This window comes from Geotrypetes seraphini, chromosome 12 (assembly GCF_902459505.1).
Source record: "Geotrypetes seraphini chromosome 12, aGeoSer1.1, whole genome shotgun sequence".
NCBI classification, from domain to species: domain Eukaryota; kingdom Metazoa; phylum Chordata; class Amphibia; order Gymnophiona; family Dermophiidae; genus Geotrypetes; species Geotrypetes seraphini.
Window position 1 is genome coordinate 82,953,111 of NC_047095.1, and position 27,017 is coordinate 82,980,127.

Below are 27,017 nucleotides of genomic sequence, written 5' to 3' on the forward strand. Positions count from 1 at the left end.
AAAACTCGAAATTTAAGGTGAGGTGGAGGGAGGGAGCTGGCTAAATGCACGGCTTTTTGAACGCGTGCGGCTAGGGAAAAAGGAAGCCGGCAAACTCGGAACGAATATAAGGTGAGGTGGAGGGAGGGTGGGGGCTGCTGGACCATTCTTCATTACTTTGCCATACTAATTCCATTCTATGTTAGGTGCCACGGACTCAGATTCGAGTCCTAGCGATGATGAGTTAAAGATCCCAAAAGAAGCCAACTTCTAAATCCAGTGGTTAGAGCTACACTACACTCCTTGTGACCCTGGGCAAGTCACTTAATCCCTATTGCTTCTGACACAATGGGCAGTTCCAAAGACCAAGACTGGCCAGTGTCAAAGACAGGATGCTGAGCTTGATAGACCCTTAGTCTCCACTGTTTTTAGTGATCAACAAAGTTCTATGTTTCTATAATCACCCTAATTCTGTTATCATTGGACTAGATATTCAAAATGATTTAAATGGCCAGGACAGGCTCCTGGCTGTTCAAATCATCTGTCCAGGGCTAACCAGGCATTTTCAATCTTCATGTTCAGCCCAAATGGTGTCACACAATTCAGCAAAAATACCCAATGTTGTTCCTCATAATTTAAATATTGCTCATAGAAGGAACAACATTGGGTATTTTTGCAAATGGAAGTTGGAGGGTTAATTCCTTTGAAACAGCCAATTGAGTGAAACATGAATTCATGCTGGGACACAAGATAGGTTGAATTTGTTTTGAATTTAAAAAGAAAAATGATCAATGAAGAATACCGTATTTTCACGGATATAACGCGCACCCGTGTAAAACGCGCACACGGGTATAGCGCGCAGAAACCACAATATTATGAAGCAATGAGGGAAATGGTAAGGAAGAAACTTAGGAACACTTCCAAAAAATGGCAAACAGTAGAACATGCCTGGTCTTTTTTCAAAGACACGGTGAGCGAGGCAAAAAATCTGCACATCCCCAGATTCAGAAAGGGGTGCAAAAAGGGTCGAACAAAAGACCCAGTATGGATGACTAAAATAGTGAAGGAAGCGATAGGCAATAAGAAAAATTCATTCAGGAAATGGAAAAAGGACAAAACTGAAGGGAACCATAAGGAGCACAGGAAGTATCAAAAAGAATGTCACCGTGTGGTTCGAAAAGCCAAAAGAGAGTATGAAGAGAGGCTAGCCAGGGAGGCACGAAATTTCAAACCGTTCTTCAGATATGTTAAAGGGAAACAGCCAGCTAGGGAGGAGGTGGGACCGCTGGACGAAGGAGACAAGAAGGGAGCGGTGAAGGAGGAGAAAGAAGTCGCAGAAAGACTCAACATGTTCTTCTCGTCTGTATTTACAAACGAAGACACAACCTACATACCGGAACCTGAACAAATCTTCAATGGAAATCAAGCAGAAAAATTAACATCCATGGAAGTGAGCCTTGATGATGTACATAGGCAGATAGAAAAACTTAAAACTGACAAATCCCCGGGTCCGGACGGAATCCATCCCAGGGTTCTGAAGGAATTAAAGGAGGAGATAGCGAAACTACTGCAGCAAATTTGCAACCTATCCTTGAAAACAGGCATGATCCCGGAGGATTGGAAGATAGCCAATGTCACGCCCATCTTTAAAAAGGGATCAAGAGGTGACCCGGGAAACTACAGACCAGTGAGTTTGACCTCGGTTCCGGGGAAACTGGCGGAAACACTGATTAAAGAACACATCGATGAACATCTGGAAAGAAACGAACTTTTGAAAACAACCCAACATGGTTTCTGCAGGGGGAGATCGTGCCTAACGAACTTATTGCACTTCTTCGAAGGTATTAACAAACGGATGGACAGAGGAGACCCCATAGACATTATATACCTTGATTTCCAAAAAGCCTTTGACAAGGTGCCTCACGAACGTCTACTCCGGAAACTGAAGAACCATGGAGTGGACGGAGACGTACATAGATGGATCAGAAACTGGTTGGCGGGTAGGAAACAGAGGGTAGGGGTGAAAGGCCACTACTCGGACTGGATGAGGGTCACGAGTGGTGTTCCGCAGGGCTCAGTGCTCGGGCCGCTGTTATTTAATATATTCATAAATGATCTAGAAACAGGCACGAAGTGTGAGATAATAAAATTTGCGGACGATACAAAACTATTTAGTGGAGCTGGGACTAAAGAGGAATGTGAAGAATTGCAAAAGGGACTTGAACAAATTGGGGGAATGGGCGGCGAGATGGCAGATGAAGTTCAACGTTGAGAAATGTAAAGTATTGCATGTTGGAAACAGAAACCCGAGGTACAACTATACGATGGGAGGGATATTATTGAATGAGAGCAACCAAGAAAGGGACTTGGGGGTAATGGTGGACATGACAATGAAGCCGACGGCACAGTGCGCAACAGCCGCTAAGAAAGCAAATAGAATGCTAGGCATAATCAAGAAGGGTATTACAACAAGGACAAAAGAAGTTATCCTGCCATTGTATTGGGCGATGGTGCGCCCGCATCTGGAATACTGTGTCCAATATTGGTCTCCGTACCTTAGGAAGGATATGGCGTTACTCGAGAGGGTTCAGAGGAGAGCGACACGCTTGATAAAAGGGATGGAAAACCTCTCATACGCTGAGAGATTGGAGAAACTGGGTCTCTTTTCCCTGGAGAAGAGGAGACTTAGAGGGGATATGATAGAGACTTATAAGATCATGAAGGGCATAGAGAGAGTAGAGAAGGACAGATTCTTCAAACTTTCGAAAAATAAAAGAACAAGAGGACACTTGGAAAAGTTGAAAGGGGACAGATTTAAAACGAATGCTAGGAAGTTCTTCTTTACCCAACGAGTGGTGGACACCTGGAATGCGCTTCCAGAGGGCGTAATAGGGCAGAGTACAGTACAGGGGTTTAAGAAAGGATTGGACATTTTCCTGCTGGAAAAGGGGATAGAAGGGTATAGATAGAGGATTACTGCACAGGTCCTGGACCTGTTGGGCCACCGCGTGTGCGGACTGCTGGGCACGATGGACCTCTGGTCTGACCCAGCAGAGGCATTGCTTATGTTCTTATGTTCTTATGTTCTTATTATGTATAAAAACTTTTGTATACCGCGCTCACGGGTATAACGCGCATGCTGCCCGACTGTCCTTTCGCCCGCCCCGACTCTCCTCTGGCCGCCCCGACTCTCCTTTCGCCCGCCCCGACTCTCCTCTGGCCACCCCGACTCTCCTTTCGCCCTCCCCGACTCTATGTGCGCTGTCCCGACTCTCCGTTTACCCCCCCTGCCCTGCCCCCCCCCCCCCCCGGCAGGACCACTCGCACCCCCACCCCGAAGGACCGCCGACTCCCCGACAATATCGGGCCAGAAGGGAGCCCAAACCCTCCTGGCCACGGCGACCCCCTACCCCCACCCCGCCCGACGCCCGATTCACCCCCCCCCCCAGCAGGACCGCTCGCACCCCCACCCCGAACGACCGCTCGCACGCGCTCCCACCCGCACCCGCGATCGGAGCAAGAGGGAGCCCAAGCCCTCTTGCCCGGCCGACTCCCCGACAATATCGGGCCAGGAGGGAGCCCAAACCCTCCTGGCCACGGCGACCCCCTACCCCCACCCCGCACTACATTACGGGCAGGAGGGATCCCAGGCCCTCCTGCCCTCGACGCAAACCCCCCTCCCTCCCTCCAACGACCGCCCCCCCCAAGAACCTCCGACCGCCCCACCAGCCGACCCGCGACCCTCCTGGCCGACCCCCACGACACCCCCACCCCCCTTCCCCGTACCTTTGCTAGTTGGCCGGACAGACGGGAGCCAAACCCGCCTGTCCGGCAGGCAGCCAACGACGGAATGAAGCCGGATTGGCCCATCCGTCCCAAAGCTCCGCCTACTGGTGGGGCCTAAGGCGCGTGGGCCAATCAGAATAGGCCCTGGAGCCTTAGGTCCCACCTGGGGGCGCGGCCTGAGGCACATGGTCGGGTTGGGCCCATGTGCCTCAGGCCACGCCCCCAGGTGGGACCTAAGGCTCCAGGGCCTATTCTGATTGGCCCACGCGCCTTAGGCCCCACCAGTAGGCGGAGCTTTGGGACGGATGGGCCAATCCGGCTTCATTCCGTCGTTGGCTGCCTGCCGGACAGGCGGGTTTGGCTCCCGTCTGTCCGGCCAACTAGCAAAGGTACGGGGAGGGGGGGCGGGGGTGTCGTGGGGGTCGGCCAGGAGGGTCGCGGGTCGGCTGGTGGGGCGGTCGGAGGTTCTTGGGGGGGCGGTCGTTGGAGGGAGGGAGGGGGGTTTGCGTCGAGGGCAGGAGGGCCTGGGATCCCTCCTGCCCGTAATGTAGTGCGGGGTGGGGGTAGGGGGTCGCCGTGGCCAGGAGGGTTTGGGCTCCCTCCTGGCCCGATATTGTCGGGGAGTCGGCCGGGCAAGAGGGCTTGGGCTCCCTCTTGCTCCGATCGCGGGTGCGGGTGGGAGCGCGTGCGAGCGGTCGTTCGGGGTGGGGGTGCGAGCGGTCCTGCTGGGGGGGGGAATCGGGCGTCGGGCGGGGTGGGAACTATGTAGAAAAACTTTTGTATACCGCGCTCACGCGTATAACGCGCGAGGGGTATGCGCGGTAGGTAAAAACGCGTATAACGCGCGCGTTATATCCGCGAAAATACGGTACTATAATGGCAAGAAAATATAATGATAAAACAGCAACTAATTTTGCCTATTTTTATATATTAAAAAAGTACTACATAAGGTGAATGTCCATATTGCTGTCTGTTGTTCTGCTGAGCACTGGCATTGAAACAGCAAAATGCATTTATTGCATACTTGTCCTCTGTCGGAAACATTATGGTGGTATATTAGTTGTGTTTATAAAAATTTATAAACAAAGCCCTGCCAGCTGAACATCTCTTTCTCTAGTTCAGCAGCAGGAACTTTGATTTATAAGAATGGAATACGCTAAATATTAGAGTACTAAGGCTTATATGGATGCTGCGGGGACGGTGACGGGGCGGTGAATGGGATGGCAGTGGCGGTGACGGGGCGGTGAAAGGGATGGCAGTGACTGTGACGGGGCGGTGAATGGAATGGCGGTGACGGGGCAGTGCAGAGGATGGTGGGACGGGGCGGTGATGGGGACAGATTTTTTCCCCGTGTCATTCTCTAATAAGCAACATACTCTTATGGGATCTTGCCAGGAACTTGTTACCTGGATTGGCCACTATTTGAAACAAGATATTGGCCTTGATGGAGCTTTAGTCCCAGTTTGACAAAGCTTATGTTCTTACTTTTTGCTCACCTTTCCTCCTTTGGATTCCTGGGCAGAGCTCCAGTTAAGCAGCTTTTTTTCTCCTCTTTCCACATGGCTGGTAACTCCTGATAGATTCCAGACACACAATAATTGCCATACAGGGGCAGATGAAAGGTCCAGCTAGCCCAGCATCCTGTTTCCAACAGAGGACCAAGTCACATTTAAATACCTGGAAGGATTCCATGCTACTTGCCCTCCAGGGATAAACAGGGTCTTTCTTTAGATTTTACCTTAACATTATATGGACTTTTCTTCTAGAAATTTGTCAAACTTTTTTTTAAACCCAGCTATATTAACTCCTTTCTCCACATCCTCTGGCAGTGAGATCCAGAGCTTAACTTGGATCACTGTCCTTGTTCCCTTAGTGAGAGAGAGACTTGGATTTAAAGGTTTGTGTCCTCAAAACAGGCATGCTTGCCATACCACTGCTTTATCCCTCCTAATCAGCTACTTACAGTAAACTTTGGCAGTAAGTAGTGGTCCCTGAGTCACAGATGCTGGCACCACAGTGGCTCTGAGATGCTGCCAGCAACTGCTATGCTTGGTGGAGGAAGGTTCTGGTCACCTTTGGAGGAAGTCCTCAGCTGGCGGTGCTTGGGGATCCCCACCAGTCACAACAAGGGTCAGCAAGTACTTTAGCACTGGAGAAATAAAACCAGAAATGCATTTCCCTTTTTTTTTTTTTTTTTTTTAACGTAATACAGAGACTTCTGCTATATACATTTCCCAAAGTGAACATATTTCAGTCAACAAAGTCCAGCATTTCTCTCTTCCCTCCTTCCCATTATACAGCATCCTCACTCCCTTCTATCCTGGATCATTCTCCCTCTTTTTCCTCTCCCCACTAGAGAGCTGCACGGGAACGGGGACGACGGGAATCCCGCGGGACCCGCGGGTTCCCCCTTCAGGTCACGGGGATCCTGTGGGGACGCCCACTAGGGTCACAGGAATCCCATGGGGACGCCCCCTAGGGTCGCGGGGATCCCATGGGGACGCCTCCGAAGGTCGCGGGGTTCCTGCGGGGCTGGATGTATTAAGTTGCGCGGCTTTTCTCCCTACCTGCGCTGCTTGCAGCACAGAGCCGAACGGAAGTCTTCCCGACGTCAGTGCTGACGTCGGAGGGGAGGGAGGGTTTAAACAACGCCCTCCCTCCCTCCGACGTCAGCGCTGACATCGGGAAGACTTCCATTCGGCTCTGTGCTGCAGGCAGGGTAGGTAAGGAGCAGTAGCCTCGCGGCTCGAGTGGCTACCAAGGGAGGAGGGCGGTCCGCCCCGCCCTGCCCCGGGTGCAGCACAGCTGGCCAGGTCCCCTTACTTTTGTGGTGCTTCCCCGACTGACCGACTGACAACAGCCCTGGTCCGACAAACCTCCCTGCCCTTAACCGCAAATCTAAATTACCTTCTTACAGCAGCTGTAAGAAGGTAATTTAGATTCGCGGTTAAGGGCAGGGAGGTTTGTCAGACCGGGGCTGTTGTTGGTCGGTCAGTCGGGGAAGCACCACAAAAGTAAGGGGACCTGGCCGGCTGTGCTGCACCCAGGGCGGGAGAGAAGGAGGGGGGAGAAGGATGCTGAAAGCACTGGGGAAGTCAAAGGGGTGGAGAAGGACGCTGAAAGGCCATGGGGAAGACGGGGGGAGGACACTGAAAGCATTTGTAGAAGACAGAAGGGGGAGAAGGACGCTGACAGGACATGGGGAAGACGGGGGGGAGAAGGACGCTGAAAGCACATGGGGAAGACAAAGGAGTGGAGAAGGACGCTGAAAGGACATGGGGAAGACAGAGGGGGGAGAAGGACGCTGAAAGGACATGGGGAAGATGGGGGGGAGAAGGACGCTGAAAGGAAATGGGGAAGAGAGAGTGGGGAGAAGACGCTGGCAGGGAAGAAGACAGAGATGCCAGACTATGGGGGGAGCGGAGGGAAGAAGATGGGTGCCAGACCAATTTGGAAGGGGGGAGAAAGGGAGAGGCACAGTAACAGAGCAAATGGAAGACGCAGAAGGAAGAGAGACAGTGGATGGAAGGAACTGAATGAAAACATGAGGAAAGCAGAAACTAGGCAACAAAGGTAGGAAAAGAATTCTATTTCTTTTTTTTTTGCTTCAGGATAAAGTAGTATATTAGTTGTGTTGATAAAAATTTATAAACAAAAGAGGCTCTGGTAGAAACCCGTTTACAAAGTATGTATTCTTCCCAATTAATATTTCCAAATTAATAAAGTCTTTTTGCTTATTTGTAAATGGGTTTCTACCATAGCCTTTAATTCAGTAGCATAATTAAATGAAATAACTATTTCTGAAGTGTATAGGGACAGGCGGTGACGGAGGGGATTCCTCACGGGGACGGGCGGGGACGGAGGGATTCCTCACGGGGACGGGTGGGATTCCTCACGGGGACGGGTGAGACTTTGGCGGGGACTGGTGGGATTTCTGTCCCCGCGCAACTCTCTACTCCCCACCCCTGCACAGCATTTCTTCCTCTCTCATTCCACCCCCGTATGCAACATGTCTTCCTCTTTCTCTCACTGTCCATCATCTCTCTTTCTCTCATTCCCCCCCTTGCTGCAAAAGGAGTGGGAAAAGAGAAATGTTGGATATGGTGGTGGAGAGGGAACAGTGGAACAGATTGAAAGGGATGCAAGAGGGAGGAATGTTGGACATGGTGGTGGAGGGAGAGATGTGCTGGAAAGGGGTGATGGAAAGAAAAATGTTAGGCATAGGGCTGGTGGACAGGGATGAAAAATGCTGCACATGGTCCAGAGGATGAGAGAGGGAGAAAAGTTGGATGTGACAGTAGAGGGAATGGGAGAGAGGCACCCTGGAACCCTCTTTCTATTCCCCATGCATCTGTACCTCAATCGTCTTCCCCCCTCCCATGCCTAACAATTCTCCTCTTTCTTCCATTCAACCATGTGTACCATCTTTCTTTCCCTCTCAATCACACACCCATGCCCAATAATTTTTTCCTTTCTATTCCCTCCCCCATCTTGGCATCTCTTTCCCTCCCTCCTGGCATTTCTTTCCCTCCCTCCCTCGTATGTCACAAGTTCATACCCCCTCCCTTCCTTCTGTGTCCAAACACGCTCCCTCCTGCCCTTTTGTGTCCCAAGTTTGTGCCCCCTCCCTCCTTCCAGCCTTTGTCCCAAATTCATGCCCCTTCAATGTCCCAACATGTTCCTTCCTTTATCCCAAGTTCATGCCCCCTCTCTCTCCCTTCCTTGGCCCAACACACATTCGCTCACTCCTTTTCTGATGTCAGAAGGAAGGCTTCTGGTTCAGTTGTATGCGGCATGCTGGGAGCTCTCCAAGCTGCTTTGTGGAGGGATCAAGTGCAGCTGGAGGGCAGGAAAAGGAGATGCACTATTGAGGTAACATTTGAGCCCCTCGAGGTGCCTCCATTCCCGTGAACCTGGAGCGGGATTCCTGTCATCCCCGTACCTGTGCAGTTCTCTAGTCCTTTAGACTCATTACACTAGGAAAGTTTAGACTGAAACATGAGAATAAAAGTATCGAATTGTGGTCCCTCTCAGTGGCTGTAAGTGCCTAATGCTCTAAAGTGCTAAAAATGAAAGTGTTTAACCCTTTCAGGACCAAGGGACATATTTGTCCCATAACTTTAAAATCCTATAAATTTTGATTGGGATAGTCTACAGTTCTAAATTTGATATGTACGGATTCCATATGATACTGCCTTTATGTAAACAAACTGGTTCCGACATTCATTCATTAGCGTCGTTGCCAGATTGACGAGAAGATTCACTTGCCACACTGTCCATAAGCCAGAAGTGTGATTTTTTAAATAAAAATAATGATATTTCACAAAAAAAATCAATTTTTTGGCATCTGCAAGCCCTTTTTACCATAAAAATGTCGTCAAAACCACAAAAATTGGCCTACGATCCTTATGGTCCTGAAAGGGTTAATTACAAAGACAGACTCTGCATAGCAATGGTAGGGATCTGCATTTGTTAGTGCAATGTAAAATATTTTGAGGGCAATTTTATAACTGTCCACATAGGCACCGATATGTCTTTATTAAATATTAGCACAAATCCTAGAGAAATCTTGTCTCCACTGAAGGTGCACATGTTTGTCACAGGTAGCTGCTATTTTTCCCAATTGCAGCGTCTCGCATAATATTATAGAAGGGATTAATACAGGGTTTCCCTCAGCAATCTTTCCACATGGAAGCACTTGGAACTGAACTGCAGGATTCATTGCCTTATAATGACTCCCAGTTCTCATTGCAGAGACTGACTTGTTTCTATTTTAATTCCTGCAGAATGAGGCAAATAAGATAAAGAAGGAGGCTGAGGATCTGGATCAGCAGATCAACAGGAAACTGAAGGATTATGAGGACCTAAGAGATGACATGAGAGGCAAAGAGCTAGAAGTGAAGAATCTCTTAGACAAAGGAAAGACAGAACAGCAGGTCAGTTCTGTGTGTGCCCTTCTCTGAAGCACATTTAGAGTTTCCTGTCATCTCACTTATTGAATTTCTTATGTGCCTCTAGTATGCAGTAGGTGAATTTTGATATTGTCTTTGGGTAAGCCAGGAACTAAAACATTAGCAATCTTTAATATAAGTTGCACCTGAGAGGAGACCTATGATGCCCTGAGCAAGCAAGACACAGGTCTGTGCTACTCAGCAGCCTTGCACCCCAAATCACCTAAATTAAAGATGATTCTCTGTCAGTGTTTCTTAAGCTAATGGATTGCTGTATACTGGTTGATGAACATATTTGTTTCTAAGTTGGAGGGGGGGGGGAGACATCTCCTACAGATTGACAAAAAAAGAGAGAAAAGCCGAGGAATAGTAAAGACAAGAGGGCAGATATTTCACTGCCCTTACCCACAACATTCTTGGATGAACAACTTGACCAACTTACTTTCGGAGTCAGTAAGGCTCTGATTCCCTAACTGAACCAGCTATCCTCCCAGATTTCAGCCACTGAGACCTTACTTGCAGAAACGACAGACCACATCACCATTCTAGAGCAGCATGTCTCCAATCTTGAAGACCGTATGTCTGCAGACTCCAGTTTGGTGGGGGATCTTGCTGGAGGCAAAGTCAGATAAAATCGATGACCTGGAGAATAATTTGCAGTGGGCAAACCTTCGTGTATTGGGACTTCTGGAACAGCTGCCTGAACATCTCCTTCCTACACTGTTGGAGCAGTAGCTCAAATGGTAGTTCACTATCTCGGATAGCATGGGCCCTCTATGGCTGGAATGGGCCCATCACATTGGCCAGGTCAGCTGCTGCTCCCTGAGGGCAGTGGTGATAAAGATCCACAAAGCTGGAGATATTGAGAGGGTATCTACAATACGAAGGCTCCCTTGTCAAAATCTTGCAAGTCTATTCTGTTGTGTTGCAGGAAAAATGGAGGCAATTTATACCTCTCTGTACCTTTCTAGTAGGGAATAAAAATATGCTTTATACTGCTCTATCCTGCTACTTTAAAGATTTATTTGAACAGTACTGGAAATCTTTTACCTCTGTGCGGGTAGCAGCTGATGTGGTAAATAAGTCTCTGGCCCAAGGTAGCTGAATGTTTATTTGCAACACTATTGTGGACTTAGATATCCATCAGCTGGTACAAATCAGCAATGGGTTACAGGGAGAGAGATGTTCTTCACTTATTTTATTACTTTGTACAACCGGCTCACCTTTATCCACATGTTTATTCACACCTTCAAAGAAGTCAAGCAGATTGGTGAGGCAAGAACTCCTTCGGCTGAATCCATGCTGACTCTGTCTCATTAAATCATATTTGTCTGTGTTCCACAATTTTATTTTTTATAATTGTTTCCACCATTTTGCCCGGCATTGAAGTCAGGCTTACTGGTCTATAATTTCCCAGATCTCCCCAGAACCCATTTTAAAAATCAGCATAACATTGGCCACCCTCCAATCTTCAGGTACTACAGACGATAGATTACAGCGACAGATTACAGATCACCAACAGGTTAGCAATTTCATGTTTGAGTTCTTTAAGTACCATGCGATCCGGTCCAGGTGATTTATCACTTTTTAACTTGTCAATTTGGCTTAGTACATCTTCCAGATTCACTGAGATTTCTTTCAGTTCCTCCACATCATCACCCTTGAAAACCATTTCCGGTTCAGGTATATCTCTTATATCTTCTTCCGTAAAGATTGAAGCAAGTTGTCTTAGTCCAGAAAGTTGCTGAATGTTTAGGGCCCCCACCCCCCCACTCACACCCCCACACTCTTGTGATAGTACTGAGATCAAGGTTTGCATTATCTTCAACTAGATCATCTGAGGTTTGATAAGGGTGGATATCCATTCAAGTTATCAGAGATAATTGTTTGTTCTATTTCTGATTTCAGACTGCTGATCAGCTGTTGGCCAGAGCAGATGCAGCCAAGGCTCTTGCAGAAGAAGCAGCCAAGATGGGAAGAGCCACCTTGCAAGAGGCCAATGACATCTTGAACAACCTAAGAGGTGGGAGAGAGAACCTATCCTGGCTGAGAGAGAAGGATGTGTTTATTCATTTTTAGAAACAAAACACTTATTAAATTTTTTGAGTTGATACTGCACTTCTTTCCCTCCCTCACAAAAGACACTTGAAATTAAGTATTCCACTGCAAATCTCATTCATTGTTGTGATCAAGCATCACTTTCAGTACAAAATGAATGTGTTAGGTAACTGTGGGTGTAAGACATTTCATCACAGCCAGTTCACCACAGCCAGTTCACCACTGCCATTTCAGCACGATGAACTGGTCGTGATGAATCTGATTCAACTTTTGGGAGGGCAATGCCTCCCTCCCCCAAATTTAGACCTCCAAGCATGGGCCCTGGAGCAGCAGACACGAGGGTGAGGCCAGGAAGCAAACAGCGGAGGCTGGCGGGGAGCCCGGGTTTGATGCATCCTTCAGCTGCTCAGGTGACGGTGGCTGGTAGGGATTCCAGGTACTAGGGAGGGGATTGCGGCATCTCTACGGTGGTGGCTGGCGGGGGAGCGCGGGCCCTGAGGGGAGAATCTGCTGCTGGAGCTTTCAGAGGAGCCACCAGTTATCTTCCCATGAAAAGCTGTGACATTGTTAATGACACTTAACCCCACCAGCCTGTCTTCAACCTTTTTATTTTGTGTATCCTGAAGGAGGTGGCCATTTCCAAATGCATTTTCTTCATCTACTCAGAAATGCCTTCTCCTTCAAGCATGTGGCTTTTCCTCATCCACTTTCCTCTGTATCATGAGCTTGGGTAGAGAGGCAAAGAGTTACAGAAAACCAGCCAGAATGATGATGAGGGTTGCCCTAGAGGACTTCAGGGGTCACCATTGGCCCCTGGGCCTTACATTGAAGAACACTGGACTAGTGCCTTAGTATTCACTCCCAGTGTTCAAGGTTTGCCAACAGATAGGTTTTCAGGATAGGTTTGCATTCCTACTTATCTCTTTTCTATGCAAATTTTTCCCATGCACCTTCATTAGGGATATAAGGACTAGGTGTGAAAGAGGTAGGGGGTACTCTAGGACCTGCTTATGCATACAGAACCTGGAGTAATAGGTATTACCAGTCTCATCTTATTGTTTGCATTGATGACTATTTATGCATTATGGCAAATCCTTTATTCATAATCTGCAGTAGATCCTTGAAAGTTAAGAACAAGACCTTGGAACACAATCACTTTTTTGACACTTAAGGGGAAAAATATAGCTTGGTCTGGGGTTTTCATATGTACTAAATGCTGATTATTCTACAGATTTTGACAAGCGAGTGAATGACAACAAAACAGCAGCAGATGAGGCTTTGAGAAAAATCCCCGCCATTACTCAGACCATTTTAGATGCCAATAACAAGACACGGCAGGCGGAGCAAGCACTGGGCAATGCTGCCGCCGATGGCAGAGAGGCCAAGAACAAGGCTGAGGAAGCAGAGAAGATTGCCAATGCTGTTCAAAAGGTAAGCCAAGAAATAAAATTGAAAACAAAAGTGTATGTGATGTTCTGTCATAGTGATAGGGTGGTGTTCAGGAACAAGGCAAACCAATTATCCCAAAACCTGCCATCTGTGTTGGTCTTTCCCAAGATTAGGAACTTGGAACAGGAAGCACCTGCGATAAGATAAGGGCAGGTATAGCAATGCTGAGCACTTTCAGACTAGGACAATGCAGAAAAGCCAATTTTTTTTCCAGTATTTGAGCTCTGTGGCTTTTGGTTTTAACAGATGTTCTCCCCCTTGATCTTGTTTTGAGATCATTGGCATTTTAAGTTTCTAATCTTTTACCCCTTATTTTGCAAACTCTGTCAGTGTCCTTTTTATCTTTACTTTTTATTTATTTTCTTGTTGCATACTCTTGGCTTTACTACATTTTGCATGTAAAGTTCACTTGTAAGCCTTAAAATCAAATTGGATATTCATATGTTAAGAAAAAAAATAGAGGAGCCACTAAGCTAGTAATGGGGACCTAGGGGCTTACATATGCTGAAACATTGTCCAAATTGGAGCTATTCATCTGAGAGAGACCTTTTTGTTCTAATTTACTCCACAGAATGCTACTCAGACCAAGTCAGATGCCGACCAAGCCTTTTCCGATGCCATGGGCCTGGACACAGAGGTAGATGACATGCTGAAACAGCTGCAGGATGCAGAGAAGGAGTTAAAGAAGAAGCAAGCTGAGGCTGATCAGGACATGATGATGGCAGGAATGGTGAGTTACACCTGGAGTTTGCTGTAGAGAGAATAGTGCAGGTGATGTACCAGTTATCAATACCCATTCTCACTGAAAAACAGGTTGTGGGTTCAATCCCCACACTGCTCCCTGTGACCCTGGGCAAGTCACTTAATCCTCCACTGCCCCAGGTACATTAGATGGACTGTGAGCCCACTGGGACAGATAGGGAAAATGCTTGATGTGCCTGTATGTAAACCACTTTCAGCGTGGTTGTATAACTAACTATAAAAGGGTGAGACTTGTTCAGTGGTATACTGCCAGGATGTCAAACTGAGTTTGATTTCCAGGCCAGAACTCTGCTCTTGGGCCAGTCAATGCTGGGGATGCAGTAATCGCAGCCCAAGAAAGATCAACCTTCATGTAATAGGAATATTTACTGAAAAAAATGCGGCCTTGAGCATTTTTGTGGGCTGTGGTTTGTGACCCCTGTGTAAGAACTGTCACTGTTGGGAGAAGCATAAAAGTAGAGGGAAGAAACCTTTAGCTTCAAATGAAGGCTTGTAGAGCCATAGACCAACAAAGGCCAGTTCCAATTACCAGCTAGCCCTAAGGTGGAAAAAAAATTGCAAAAGCCAGGGAAAAATTGAGGTTACTGACTCTTCATTGACTAAGGCAGGCATAAAAGTATTTCAATTCAGGTCCTCTATTCACATGGTCTCCAGGAGATTAATATGATGAGGTAGACATATTGGTAGATTCTGAAGACTCGCTGTGGAAACTAGAGCTGTGTTCATTAAAGGCTGACTGAAACCAAATCTGTGGCTGGAATCCATGGCTCCAAAACTCACAGGGATGGAGAAATTGAGCTCCTGCGGGGACAAATTTGTCCCCGTGTCATTTTCTACTATATGGTTGCCTCCCTACTACTTGCAACTCTTCCCTTTCACCTTCTGTTCTCCTGCTTTACTCCATTGTTTCATATGTGTCTGACCCTATTTGTTTGCATGTTCTGGATCTGGATCTGATGGAGGTTTTAAGCCTGATTTTTGAGTAAATGTGTGCAAAGAACTGGGTGTCCTGGAATAGCAATGCCGTCCTGTACAGAAGCCCGAAGGAGATGGAGTCATCCTGGGCCTGCTCATTTTCTGGCCAGCATTCATGATCAGACTTGGTGTCTCCATTGAATCCAGAATCCTCTTCCAACAGCTCCCTTCAGCACTTCAGGAGATTTATCTTAAGGAGTTGAAATACAGGATTGCAAGAGAGAGGGAGTAAGGACTGAAGGGGATTTATTGTGAAGGACGGAGAAAGAAGACTCATGGAGTTTGGGAAGAAAAGAGGATGGAGAGAATAGGCTGCAGAAAAGATGAATAATGGTTCTGTGAAAGGAAGTGACAATGGGGGCTCTGTCAGAAGAATAAACTAATGTGTTTGTGAGATGGAGAGTAGAGGTGTGAATGGGAATCTATAAAGACAAAGAGGAGGAACAAATATCTACAGGAAGGGGGTAGGAAAATAGAGAATTTGGCTGACGGCAAGGCCCCCTCAAAGGGTTATAACTTTTGAGCCAACTTTGGTGCCCTCCTCCCCCCTGATGGCCCCCCCACCCAACACACAGGCAAAAGCTTTCTCCCCTTCTCTATCAAACCCCTAGTCAGGCATTGCTTCCCCTCCTCTCTCCCTTCCTCCTCCTTCCGCAGCCCTCTAAACATTACCTTTCTTGCCAGTAGCAACAGCATGTACTGTACAGTAGTCTGCTTTTGGCCAGCCCAGGTCTTCTCTCTGCTGCATCCTGCCTGCAATTTCCTGTCAGCAGGACGTGGCAGAGAGAAGACCCAAGGCTGACGGATAGCAGCCTGCTGTGTATGCTGTTGCTACCAGCAAGCAAGGTAATGTTTAGAGGGCCATGGGGGAAAGAGGAGGAAGAGAGGGAGCAATGCTGGACTAGGCTCTGGAGAGAGAAAGGGGAGAACATTTTGGACCAGGTGAAAGCACTGGCATTAAGCTCAGGGGCTAGAGATTTTGGCACCCTATATCTCCAGCACCCTGGGCCAGAGCTTCACCTGGTCCAATGGTTGAGCTGGCCCTGCCTGATTGGGATGAAATTGAATGACTTATTTTCTAAAACCCTCTAAGTACAATACAAATGATATGGACTTAGGGCTAGATGCACTAACATCAATGATAATCGCTTTTACCGACCCAATGCACAAAACGTCTCACCATGTGTTTTTCCCTTCAATCACCAATATTCCAATCCGGCCATGCAAATTACCTAAAACCCCATGCAAAGTAGTCAAGTGATTGATGCACTAATATTGGTCGGCTATGAAAAAAAAAAAAACAACCAACAACCTAGGGGTTTTAGCTATCTGCAAAAAACGACAGGTATACCTGTCAGTAACTGTTGCTGACAGGTCTGCCTGATTTCAGTGGCAACATCTGAGCAAATCAAGACCTTAGGCCCCCTCCTCATGCATCACATGAGATACAGAGGGAGGAACCCAAGGCCCTAATTGGCTCAGATACCTAAGTAAGGCCTTAGGCTCATCCCCATGCATCACATGTTAATTTCTATGGGATGGCCTCGGACCTGGACAGACTGTGCTTCCCTCTACCTCCCAATTTCTACCAAAGGTACCGGGGGGGGGGATCGGGAAGAGGGTTTGGGGGAGCATCCGGTGGCAGGAGAGAGTGGATATCCCTCCTGTCTTTTTTTTTTTTTTTAATGTGTCGGGAATATTTGGCTAGGCAGGAGTAAGTAGGCATCCCTCCTGCCATTTTTGCTGCCATAGGGGGTCACGGGGCTGGTTTGTGGGGGGGCCATCAGCATGGTGGATATTTTTCTTCTTGTATGTGTAACATCCGCCCAACAACTGTGCCATTAAAAAAAAAAGGAGCCCTAACAGCAGTGACAGGAGGCTGCTTCCCCTGTTACTTCTGTTAGGGCTCTGCGCATGTGTCAATCGCTCACTGAGCGATTCATCTGTCTGGTTTGCATGTAAATGATTTGCACCTCCATGCAAATCATTTGCATGCAAACTTAGAAGCACATTGATTCTTCCTCCACAATCGGCCAGTACTACTCGAAAGGGTCCAGAGAAGAGCGACTAAAATGGTTAAGGGGCTGGAGGAGTTGCTGTACAGTGAGAGATTAGAGAAACTGGGCCTCTTCTCCTTTGAAAAGAGGAGACTGAGAGGGGACATGATCGAAACATTCAAGATAATGAAGGGAATAAACTTAGTAGATAGACAGGTTGTTCACCCTCTCCAAGGTAGAGAGAACGAGAGGGCACTCTCTAAAGTAAAAAGGGGATATTCCATACAAACGTAAGGAAGTTCTTCTTCACCCAGAGAGTGGTAGAAAACTGGAACACTCTTCTGGAGGCTGTTACAGGGGAAAAACACCCTCCAGGGATTCAAGACAGTTAGACAAGTTCCCATGCAAATCATTTGCATGCAAACTTAGAAGCACATTGATTCTTCCTCCACAATCGGCCAGTACTACTCGAAAGGGTCCAGAGAAGAGCGACTAAAATGGTTAAGGGGCTGGAGGAGTTGCTGTACAGTGCGAGATTAGAGAAACTGGGCCTCTTCTCCTTTGAAAAGAGGAGACTGAGAGGGGACATGATCGAAACATTCAAGATAATGAAGGGAATAAACTTAGTAGATAGACAGGTTGTTCACCCTCTCCAAGGTAGAGAGAACGAGAGGGCACTCTCTAAAGTAAAAAGGGGATATTCCATACAAACGTAAGGAAGTTCTTCTTCACCCAGAGAGTGGTAGAAAACTGGAACACTCTTCTGGAGGCTGTTACAGGGGAAAAACACCCTCCAGGGATTCAAGACAGTTAGACAAGTTCCCATGCAAATCATTTGCATGCAAACTTAGAAGCACATTGATTCTTCCTCCACAATCGGCCAGTACTACTCGAAAGGGTCCAGAGAAGAGCGACTAAAATGGTTAAGGGGCTGGAGGAGTTGCTGTACAGTGAGAGATTAGAGAAACTGGGCCTCTTCTCCTTTGAAAAGAGGAGACTGAGAGGGGACATGATCGAAACATTCAAGATAATGAAGGGAATAAACTTAGTAGATAGACAGGTTGTTCACCCTCTCCAAGGTAGAGAGAACGAGAGGGCACTCTCTAAAGTAAAAAGGGGATATTCCATACAAACGTAAGGAAGTTCTTCTTCACCCAGAGAGTGGTAGAAAACTGGAACACTCTTCTGGAGGCTGTTACAGGGGAAAAACACCCTCCAGGGATTCAAGACAGTTAGACAAGTTCCTGCTGAACCAGAACGTATGCAGATAAGGCTAGTCTCAGTTAGGGCACTGGTCTTTGACCTAAGGGCCGCCGCGTGAGCGGACTGCCTGGCACGATGGACCACTGGTCTGACCCAGCAGCGGCAATTCTTATGACCTTATGTTCAGAGAATTGGCCAATAGCGATCCAGTCGGTATTATCGACTGGCTTTAGTGCATCTAGCTCTAGCCCTTAGTGGGTTTTGGATTAGGCCTTCAATTTCTGAATGGGAGTTTGAAGGAAAAAGGGTGTGAATGGGAATTTGTGGGGGCAGGGAGTGAGAATTTAGAAGAGGCTGTGGAGGGCATAAGTTCTAACTGGATGTTTGTGCATTCACCATTTACCTCAAAATGCGCCCTAAATAGAACATTCAAGGGTCTTATAGATTTTGGCATGCTGGATGTGAGGTGTTTTTTGGGGGGGCTGCTACTGTGCCTCATTTTTTCACCACTGTTTTTGATATAGTGAAGACACATAAGTGGAGTTTTTTTAGGCTTTTTCTCCACTTTTTTTGTGTCTTCTTTTTTTCAGACTATGGGTGTATATGTGATGTGTTGGTGGCCTTGCAGTGTCCCATAAGACCCTGGAATGTTCTATTTAGGGCGCATTTTGAGGTAAATAGTGATTTTTTGTGTCCCTATCCTAAGTTAGTTTGTGCATTCCCAATTCCTTCATTGTGAAAGATTGAGGTTATGGATTCAGAGTAAAGGGAAGGAAAGAGTAAAGGGATTATAGAAAGATGGAAGACAATTTAGGAAGGAAGGCTGATTTGGGGAAGGAGAAATAAAGAGGAAGAGAGAAGTTCATAATCCAGTAAAATGAAACTTTCAAGAGAAACGACTGAATGAACAAAAATGATGAAAAATGAGATGGGAAAAGAGGAGACAGAACAAATAAAGAATAATTAATAGTACAGTGGTGCCTCACACAACGAACTTAATCCGTTCCAGGAGCAAGTTTGTTATGTGAAACGTTCGTTGTGTGAAACGCGTTTTCCCATAAGAATACATTTAAAACACAATAATTCGTTCTGCAGCCCTGTTTTCCCATAAGAATACATTTAAAACACAATAATTCGTTCTGCAGCCCTACATTTCCCTCCCTCCACCTCACCTTGTATGCGGAGTCTGCCGGCCCTCTCCCTCACCCAGCCGCACGCTTCCAGAAAGCTGTGCACGCGCAGCTGCTGGAGTTGGTCAATGTTCTACTCTCCTGCAACTTCCGGTTTCCGGTTGCGTCAGAGGAGAAGATTGAGCAACAGAGCATGCGCGCGTGCGCTGCTCCCTGAAAGCGTGCGGCTGGCCGAGAAAGAGGGCCGGAGAACTCGGCATCCAGGGTAAGGTGGAGGGAGATGATGGAACAGTATTTCATGGTACAGTATTACTATTTGTTAAAAAGGAAATAATCTTTTGATGTTTTCTGGATTTTTTTTCGTTAGCTTAAACATGGCTTAACTTGCTGTAAATGGGTCAGGTCTCGTAAGATAGGACCAGAGAATCGGGTCTGGGTAAAACCAGGATTTGCAGGATCTCCAGGATCCTCATGGACTTGTATTGAGATCCTGGTAATATTGCAGGATTTCACGAATTTTCCAGGACCCTGGTCCACCTTAACAGCAGACCTCCTCTTTTTTTGATTGCCACAGCTGCTGCTCTGTATTTACTGGAGTCCCCTACACGCCGTCTTCTCCTTCTCTGCATGGGTGCTGCTGTTCCCGGCTTCGGCGAGAGTAGTTCCGCCCCCCCCCCGGGCCCCTCGGGCGACTTCGTTGTGTGAAACGAAGTTCGTTGTGGGGAGCACGACAAAAAGTTCGTTGTGCGCAGCGTTCGCTGTGCGAGGCGTCCGTTATGCGAGGCACCACTGTAGTAGTAAAAAGGCCATAAAGGCTAGAAAAAAATGGTTTACTTTGTGGCATTTCAGTTTGCTATGCAATTTTATGTGCTACACAAAACCTGTTCAACTGTTTTAGGAAAAACTTGAAAGATTTTCAGCTCAAAACTGGGGTTGGGGAAGGGGGTGGATAGGGCAATACCATTTTCAAGTGTCTGCTAAAGACATATTTAGAGCAGGTGTCTTCTGGCATTCCCTATGATAAGTGTGAGAGATGGTGACATATGTACAGCAGTTAAGCCAAGGGCTCCTTGGTCATGCAGCTTCACCTCTCATTTTAGAACCAAAGTTACAGCTTGTCAACTTGTATTATAGGGACAGCTCCCCATTCTGAATTGGTGGCAAGGTCCCCATCTCTGTTGACCTAGTTAACCCTTACTCTTCCATTGCTTCATTCTGCCACCTGTTTGCTGCCATGACCCCCATCACTCTACATCTTTCTCTATTTCAGGCTTCACAGGCAGCTCAAGAAGCAGAAGACCAAGCTAGAAAAGCTAAGAACTCTGTGAACGGTATATTGAACATCATTAATGATCTCCTGGGACAATTAGGTATGTGCCTTGTGGCGCCATTCATCACTACAGTTATGACAATGTGATAGAGGCATCATCCTAACATTTACAGAAAATTACCAGAGCACATTAAATAGTGGCAAATCATGACATATTGCTGTCCCCATTGTTGGTTCAATTCTGTTCTTTTGTTGTTGTTGTTGTTTAAATTTTTTTATTAACTTTTGCAATTAACACAATATCAGTAAACAGGGCTAGATTCACTAAAGCTTCCAACCCAAATCACTAAACTGCTGTGAAATGAATCACTGACCTGATCCGACCCACCCATGCAAATTGGTTAAAACCCCATGCAAAATAGCTGCTAACAATTGCTTGAATATTTTGATTTGGGTTTTACTAGCCTAAAACCCGACTGCTGCAGACCTGTCGGTAACTGTGTTACTGACAGGTCTGCTGTTTTTTTGACAGGTCTGCCTGTCTTTTTTTTTTTTTTAATTCATTTTTTTCCATAAAAAATTAATAAAAATGACAGGCAAACCTGTCAAAAAACCACCGCCGCCACCCCCTCCCCCGACCCACAAATGGCAGGAAGGATGCCCACTCCCTCCTGCCACCCGACACTCCCCCCCCACCATGCCACTTAAAAATATGGCAGGAGGGATGCCAACTCCCTTCTGCCGTGGAAACCCCCCCACCGGCCTTGTCTATCTGCCTGTTTACTCCCTCGAAGAAGTGCAGCAAGTTCGTCAAACAAGATCTGCCTTTGCTGAAACCGTACTGGCTGGTCCACACCAGACCATGTCCATCAAGGTGATCAATGATGCGGTCCTTTATCAGTGCCTCTACCATCTTTCCCAGTACCTAGGTCAGACTCACTGGTCTGTAGTTTCCCGGATCTCCCCTCAAACCTTTTTTGAAGATCGGCGTAACATTAACCACCTTCCAGTCTTCCGGAATCTTTCCTGATTTGATTGACAGATTGGCTATTAGTTGAAGCAGTTCAGCTATAGTCCCTTTCAGTTCCTTGATGACCCTCGGATGGATTCCATCCGGTCCCAGGGATTTATCGCTCTTAAGCCTATCGATCTGCCTGCATACCTCTTTTAGACTGACCGTTAACCCTGTCAGTTTCCCGTCTTTGTTTCCAGCATATAGCCTGATGGGTTCTGGTATGCTGTGTATATCCTCTTCGATAAATACAGACACAAAAAAATGTGTTTAGTTTGTCAGCGATTACTTTGTCCTCCTTTAGCACTCCCTTTATTCCACGCTCATCCAATGGTCCCATTGCTTCCTTCACGGGTCGTTTCCCCTTAATATATCAAAAGAACGGCTTGAAGTTTTTCCCCTCCTTGGTTATTTTTTCCTCATAGTCTCTTTTGGTCCCTTTTACTGCCTTATGGCACCTGCGTTGATGTTGTTTGTACTTATTCCATTTTTTGTCCGTTCTTGACCTTTTCCATTCCTTAAACAAAGTTTTCTTGTCTCTGATCACTTCCTTCACCTCTTACAGTGAGCCAAACTGATTCCTTGTTCTTTTTCCTCTTGGATCCCTTGTTGATACACACACGGTATATATAGATTTTGCACCTCGGTGACTGTGTCCTTAAAAAGGGACCAAGCTTGCTCTAGCGTTTTTACAGTGCTTATCCTCTTCTTAATCTTCTTCCCCATCAAGAGTCTCATCCCTTTGTAATTCCCTTTTCGTAATTTCACTGCCGCCCCTGTGTCCAGGTCGAAGTGGATCATGTTGTGATCACTGATTTCTGTTGCCCAAGCCACACACACGTTTACCACACCACCTTGAGATCCCTGAATTGTGTGAATCTCCATGTGCAACTTAACAGCTTTCTGAAATTGTATATGTGTGGAAAAAATAGCAATGTACACATGTAAATGCTGCTGTTTATATAATTCCTTTAATATTAAAAGTCTGCCATGCGCTGCTGATTGTATTCTAAAAAGCAGTCAGATTTTGTTGCTGCTGCTACCACGTAGGAATATCTATGTTCATTGTGCCTTGATTAAACTTAGAACAAGTGTCCACAAGGTTGGTCTAAAAATGGCTGTTAGTCCTACACGGTTGTTAGCAATGTGGGGGACAATAGGATGCACTCTCAGTTTAGGAAACAGAATAGCAGTGTTAGCAGTGACTGGTAAAAAAAAAATTTGTCAATGGAAGGCATGCAAAATATAGAACTGGGAGATCTGCAATGGTGCATACTTTCAAGCTAATGTGAACAATTGCATATTTAGCTGGGAAGACTGTACCAGGTGTAAAATCATCCTTCACATCCCAAGGTCTGACTTTCCATCATTCCTCTCTCGGATCTATGCAGTCCTGATCAAAGAGTTGCCCCTGTGAAGCATTTGTGTTAAAATAAACGGGTTTGGAGCTGAGGTGCCAGGAGCCATTTATTCTCTGGGAAATTTTGCCCCTTGAAGATGCTTGCTCCCTATACCAGCTGGTCTCAAAATGGGTCTCTCAAGAGCACCCGTTGAGACATCCTTTCTCAGAGGCAGCAACCTTGAGAGGCTTTAAGAATTCTCAGCTTTACTGTTAGGAATAGAAGTAGAGATTTTAATACTAAGTTCAGTGATACCATGGAATCCGAGCTTAATCCCTTCCAGAACCCCGTTCGAGTTCCAAAGCGTTCAAGTTTCAAGACAAATTTTCCCATTGAAAATAATAGAAACTGGATTAATCCGTTCCTGGGTCCCACAAACTCTAATTTTAAAAGGAAATACACTGGATTTTAAAGTAAAATATTAACAAATATTCCAAAGCAGCATTCAGATTCTTGGGCACAAACACACACATACAATGTGCAGGGTGTTCGGATTACAAAGCAGAGTTCAGATTCCAAGACAAAATTTACTACAAAAAAAAGTTTGGATTCCAAGTTGTTCGAGTTCTGGGGCGTTCGGATTCCGAGGTACCACTGTATCTGGTTTTATCATATGGAGGTAATAGAATTGCTAATGCCCTAGAATTAGTTCTACCTCTTAATTCCTCTTTAACTCTTTCTTTTCCTGGCTTTTCAGGTCGGCTGGACCCAGTGGACCTGAATAAACTGACTGAGATTGAGGACACCCTAAATGCTGCCAAAACCCAAATGAAGGAGAGCGACCTGGATGGGAAAGTTGCAAAGCTGGAGAAAGAAGCTAAGCTGCAAAATGACTCTATACTGGCATACCAAAAAGACATTAATGACATCATCAAGGACATCAGTAATCTGGAAGATATCAAGAAAACGTTACCAGTTGGCTGCTTTAACACCCCTAGCATAGAAAAACCCTAAGGCAAGCAGAAGGGATATTTCCCCAGTACCCAGTGGAGCAGTTGTTTGGCTTCAGAGTGCCTTAACTCACCAATACTTTTTTTTTTTTTTTTTTTTTAATCCTGATTGATTCTCACACACGTCACGTATTTGTTGCAATTATTTTATGAAACGGAAAAAAGAAATTTCAAAATTTTTGAAAAAACAAAACAAAACCTCACCCTGAATATCAAGCAGTATAGGGTTCTGGTTTTTATAAAATCTCTCTTCCAGAACATTCATTATTTTTCCTCACTACTCACGTTTTGCACGAGGACATGAAACATTCTGGTCACTAGCAGTGGAGTGCAACAGTGACCATGAGAATCCAAAGGACTATATCCCCCCACACTGTGCAGAATGGGGGTATAAGCATGCTCTCCTCTCCTTTCCTTGCCCCCCTCCCCTTTACACTCAATCCCAATACTCTATAAAATGAAGGAAAGGATTCTCTGTGTTGACATTCTTGCAGTGGCCAGTATAACTACACTTGCATGGAGTGGCAGACATCTCCAAGAAGGAGAGGTGTTTTTTTTACAAGCTTACAAAAATGTAGAACTTCTGGTAGCATGAGAAGTACTGTCAGCCTTTGAACCGTATGCCATATTTCTTCTCCGTTGAAAGGAAGATGGAGTTTGAGTTCAGGGGAAAGGGACATAAGAGATTGGAAGATGCTGTACAGTCTGTTGAAGAGGTGGTTATGTAGTGGGGGTGGAGTCTGCTGTCCCCCAACTCTGCCTCCACTCTTCTCAGCAGGTGTTACAGCAGAAGAGGGAAAATGACTTGGGCTCAATGCCAGAGATAGAGAGGAAAAGCCACTAAGATCTTTTCAGAAGAAAAGACCAAACGCTTCAACCATATACTCCTAGAGCTCTGCATGTTCTGACCCTCCCCCTCTCCAATTTGAAGCTGTATCCAGAGGTTATAGTTCACATTTGGTGGAACCAGCATTACCAGTTCCAAAATGAAAATGGATCAGTTTTCTTTGGAAAGCATTTAGAATGAAATTCTATTTACCCTAAAGTAACGGGATTGTCTGCAGCTTTGGCACTCTACCAGAGAAATGAAAGCAAACTTCATAGCCTTTCCCCTGCGATTTCTGCTGGACCTCAAAGCCTTTGCTGTACATCATTTCAGATATCCATTGCCTGAGCTGGAAGCAAACAGGTCTGCATACTCAGTATTTTTCACAGCTGCCACCACCCATCATCCTTTTCCTCCTCACTGGACAGGTGGTCTTCACAAAATAAGGAATCTGTTTGTCTGACAGAACCCTCTCCCTGCTCTCACCATCTTCTTTCCCAGCCTTTCCATTGCTCCAGAGGTGAATTTATCGGTGAACTTTTCCCCTCTCTTCACTCCAAGTCCCCTTCTATCCATACAGAAAGACAGTTCCTGACTTGGTGATCATTTGTAATTGTGAAACATTATGCAGCTTTCTTAATGTGTGTGGTGAGGGCGAGGAGATGGAAGAATTTACCTGACACACTGGTGCTATATTAATTATTTCAAATTTATATTTTTGTGTGAACTTTTTTTTATCTTGATTATAGTGTGAGGAAGTCATTTTTTTCCTTTTGTGTAAATACCTTTGTTCTGTTCCAGACTAGCTCTGTCCAGTCAATATGCTACAAATTCTACTTGTTTAACCATCACCAAACACAAGCAAGCCCATATCTCTTCCTCCTTTTTGTATTCCTTTAAGTTGGGGGTTCATGTTCATGTCCCCAATTATCTTTAGTCCAAGGTGTGTTAATGAGAAATTGCTTGCTTGCCTGCATGCGTACACACACACCCTAGAGACAAAAGGAAACCAGTCTTCCTGTTCTGATTTTCTTGATAAGATTACACTGGCCATTGAATAGCAGTGTGTTAATTTTCTTTCCCATTGAGTGATTTGAGGAAATCTTTTTGACATAGTGTTTGGAAGACAGCACATGTGCTATTAATAGTCCAGTCTTGGTACAAGTAGGTACCTTAGATATGATAAGGAGATTGTCAGAGGCTGAAACAGTCTTCTGCTGTAGCAAGCTGACAGAAGAAAAGTGGGGTGTGAGCGACATGAATTGATTAAGGGATAGTGTTCTCAGGGCAGGGGAGAGATTTCCAACCTCCACTCCCCTGCCATGCTGCAGGGATCTCAAAGTCCCTCCTTGAGGGCTGCAATCCAGTCGGGTTTTCAGGATTTCCCCAATGAATATGTATTGAAAGCAGTGCATGCACATAGATCTCATGCATATTCATTGGGGAAATCCTGAAAACCCGACTGGATTGCGGCCCTCAACGAGGGACTTTGAGACCCCTGCATTAGAACATACCAAAAATAAATGTCTTTGTAACTCTACCACCATCTTCCGAAAGAGCAGCAGCTGTGAAAAGTCCCCATTGCTAGCCACAGTAACTAGCATTGTGCTGGTTCTTTGTTAGATATGTTTGTGCCCACTGGCCTACCATCACTAGCCTCCCCTCAGGGCTGCAGCTCTTTCCTGGTAGAAAAACTAGCTTTCTGTTCACAGGCTTGCTTTGCCCTAAAGCAGTTTCTGGACAAATTTATCTTAAATAAGTGGAATCCCAATAAATTTTTCTTAAAACCTTTTTTTTTTATCCACTTTCTTGGACCTGTTATCAGCTTGTCTTTTTAGTTCCCATGACAGTGGAAAGAATTGGGTGATTGTTGGCTGCTGGGAGAAAGTCTGGCTGTCATAGCCGAGATGCAGGGGACCTCTATGTGCCTTCATTAAAACCCTTTGCCTTATTCTGTGGTCTTTGCTGTCTGGGGAGATGAACAAAAACACAACACTTGCAGGTTTTTTATGTATAAAAACAGTATTATTTATAATAAAGTGAATATTTGTAACCCCTTATACACAGTTTTCTGAGTCTTATTTTCTTACAACTTCTGCAATCTAAAAACTTACCGGTAGTTCCATTTTAGCTGAAATTTAATATTTTTTTTAAACACAGGGCTTGATCGATAGAAGTGAAGTGAAAACCTGGAGTCTTGAGTCATTTTTCATACTTTGGTATTCCCTGTGTAGTATAAAGAGTTGGGCATTCCAGATTTGATTGAGGT

At 45.9% G+C, this 27,017-nt stretch overlaps 1 protein-coding gene across 1 annotated transcript in view; it reads left to right on the forward strand.

The window, feature by feature from the left end:
* Positions 1-26,808, forward strand: part of LAMC1 (laminin subunit gamma 1) — a 344,488-nt gene extending 317,680 nt beyond the window's left edge. Inside the window, exons 23-28 of the mRNA XM_033915414.1 lie at positions 9,552-9,701; positions 11,625-11,739; positions 13,006-13,205; positions 13,795-13,953; positions 20,561-20,660; positions 23,670-26,808. Of these exons, the coding sequence (XP_033771305.1) occupies positions 9,552-9,701; positions 11,625-11,739; positions 13,006-13,205; positions 13,795-13,953; positions 20,561-20,660; positions 23,670-23,926 (981 nt within the window). The 3' untranslated portion in view covers positions 23,927-26,808. The remainder of the gene's footprint in view (positions 1-9,551; positions 9,702-11,624; positions 11,740-13,005; positions 13,206-13,794; positions 13,954-20,560; positions 20,661-23,669) is intronic.
* Positions 26,809-27,017: the final 209 nt, after the last annotated feature.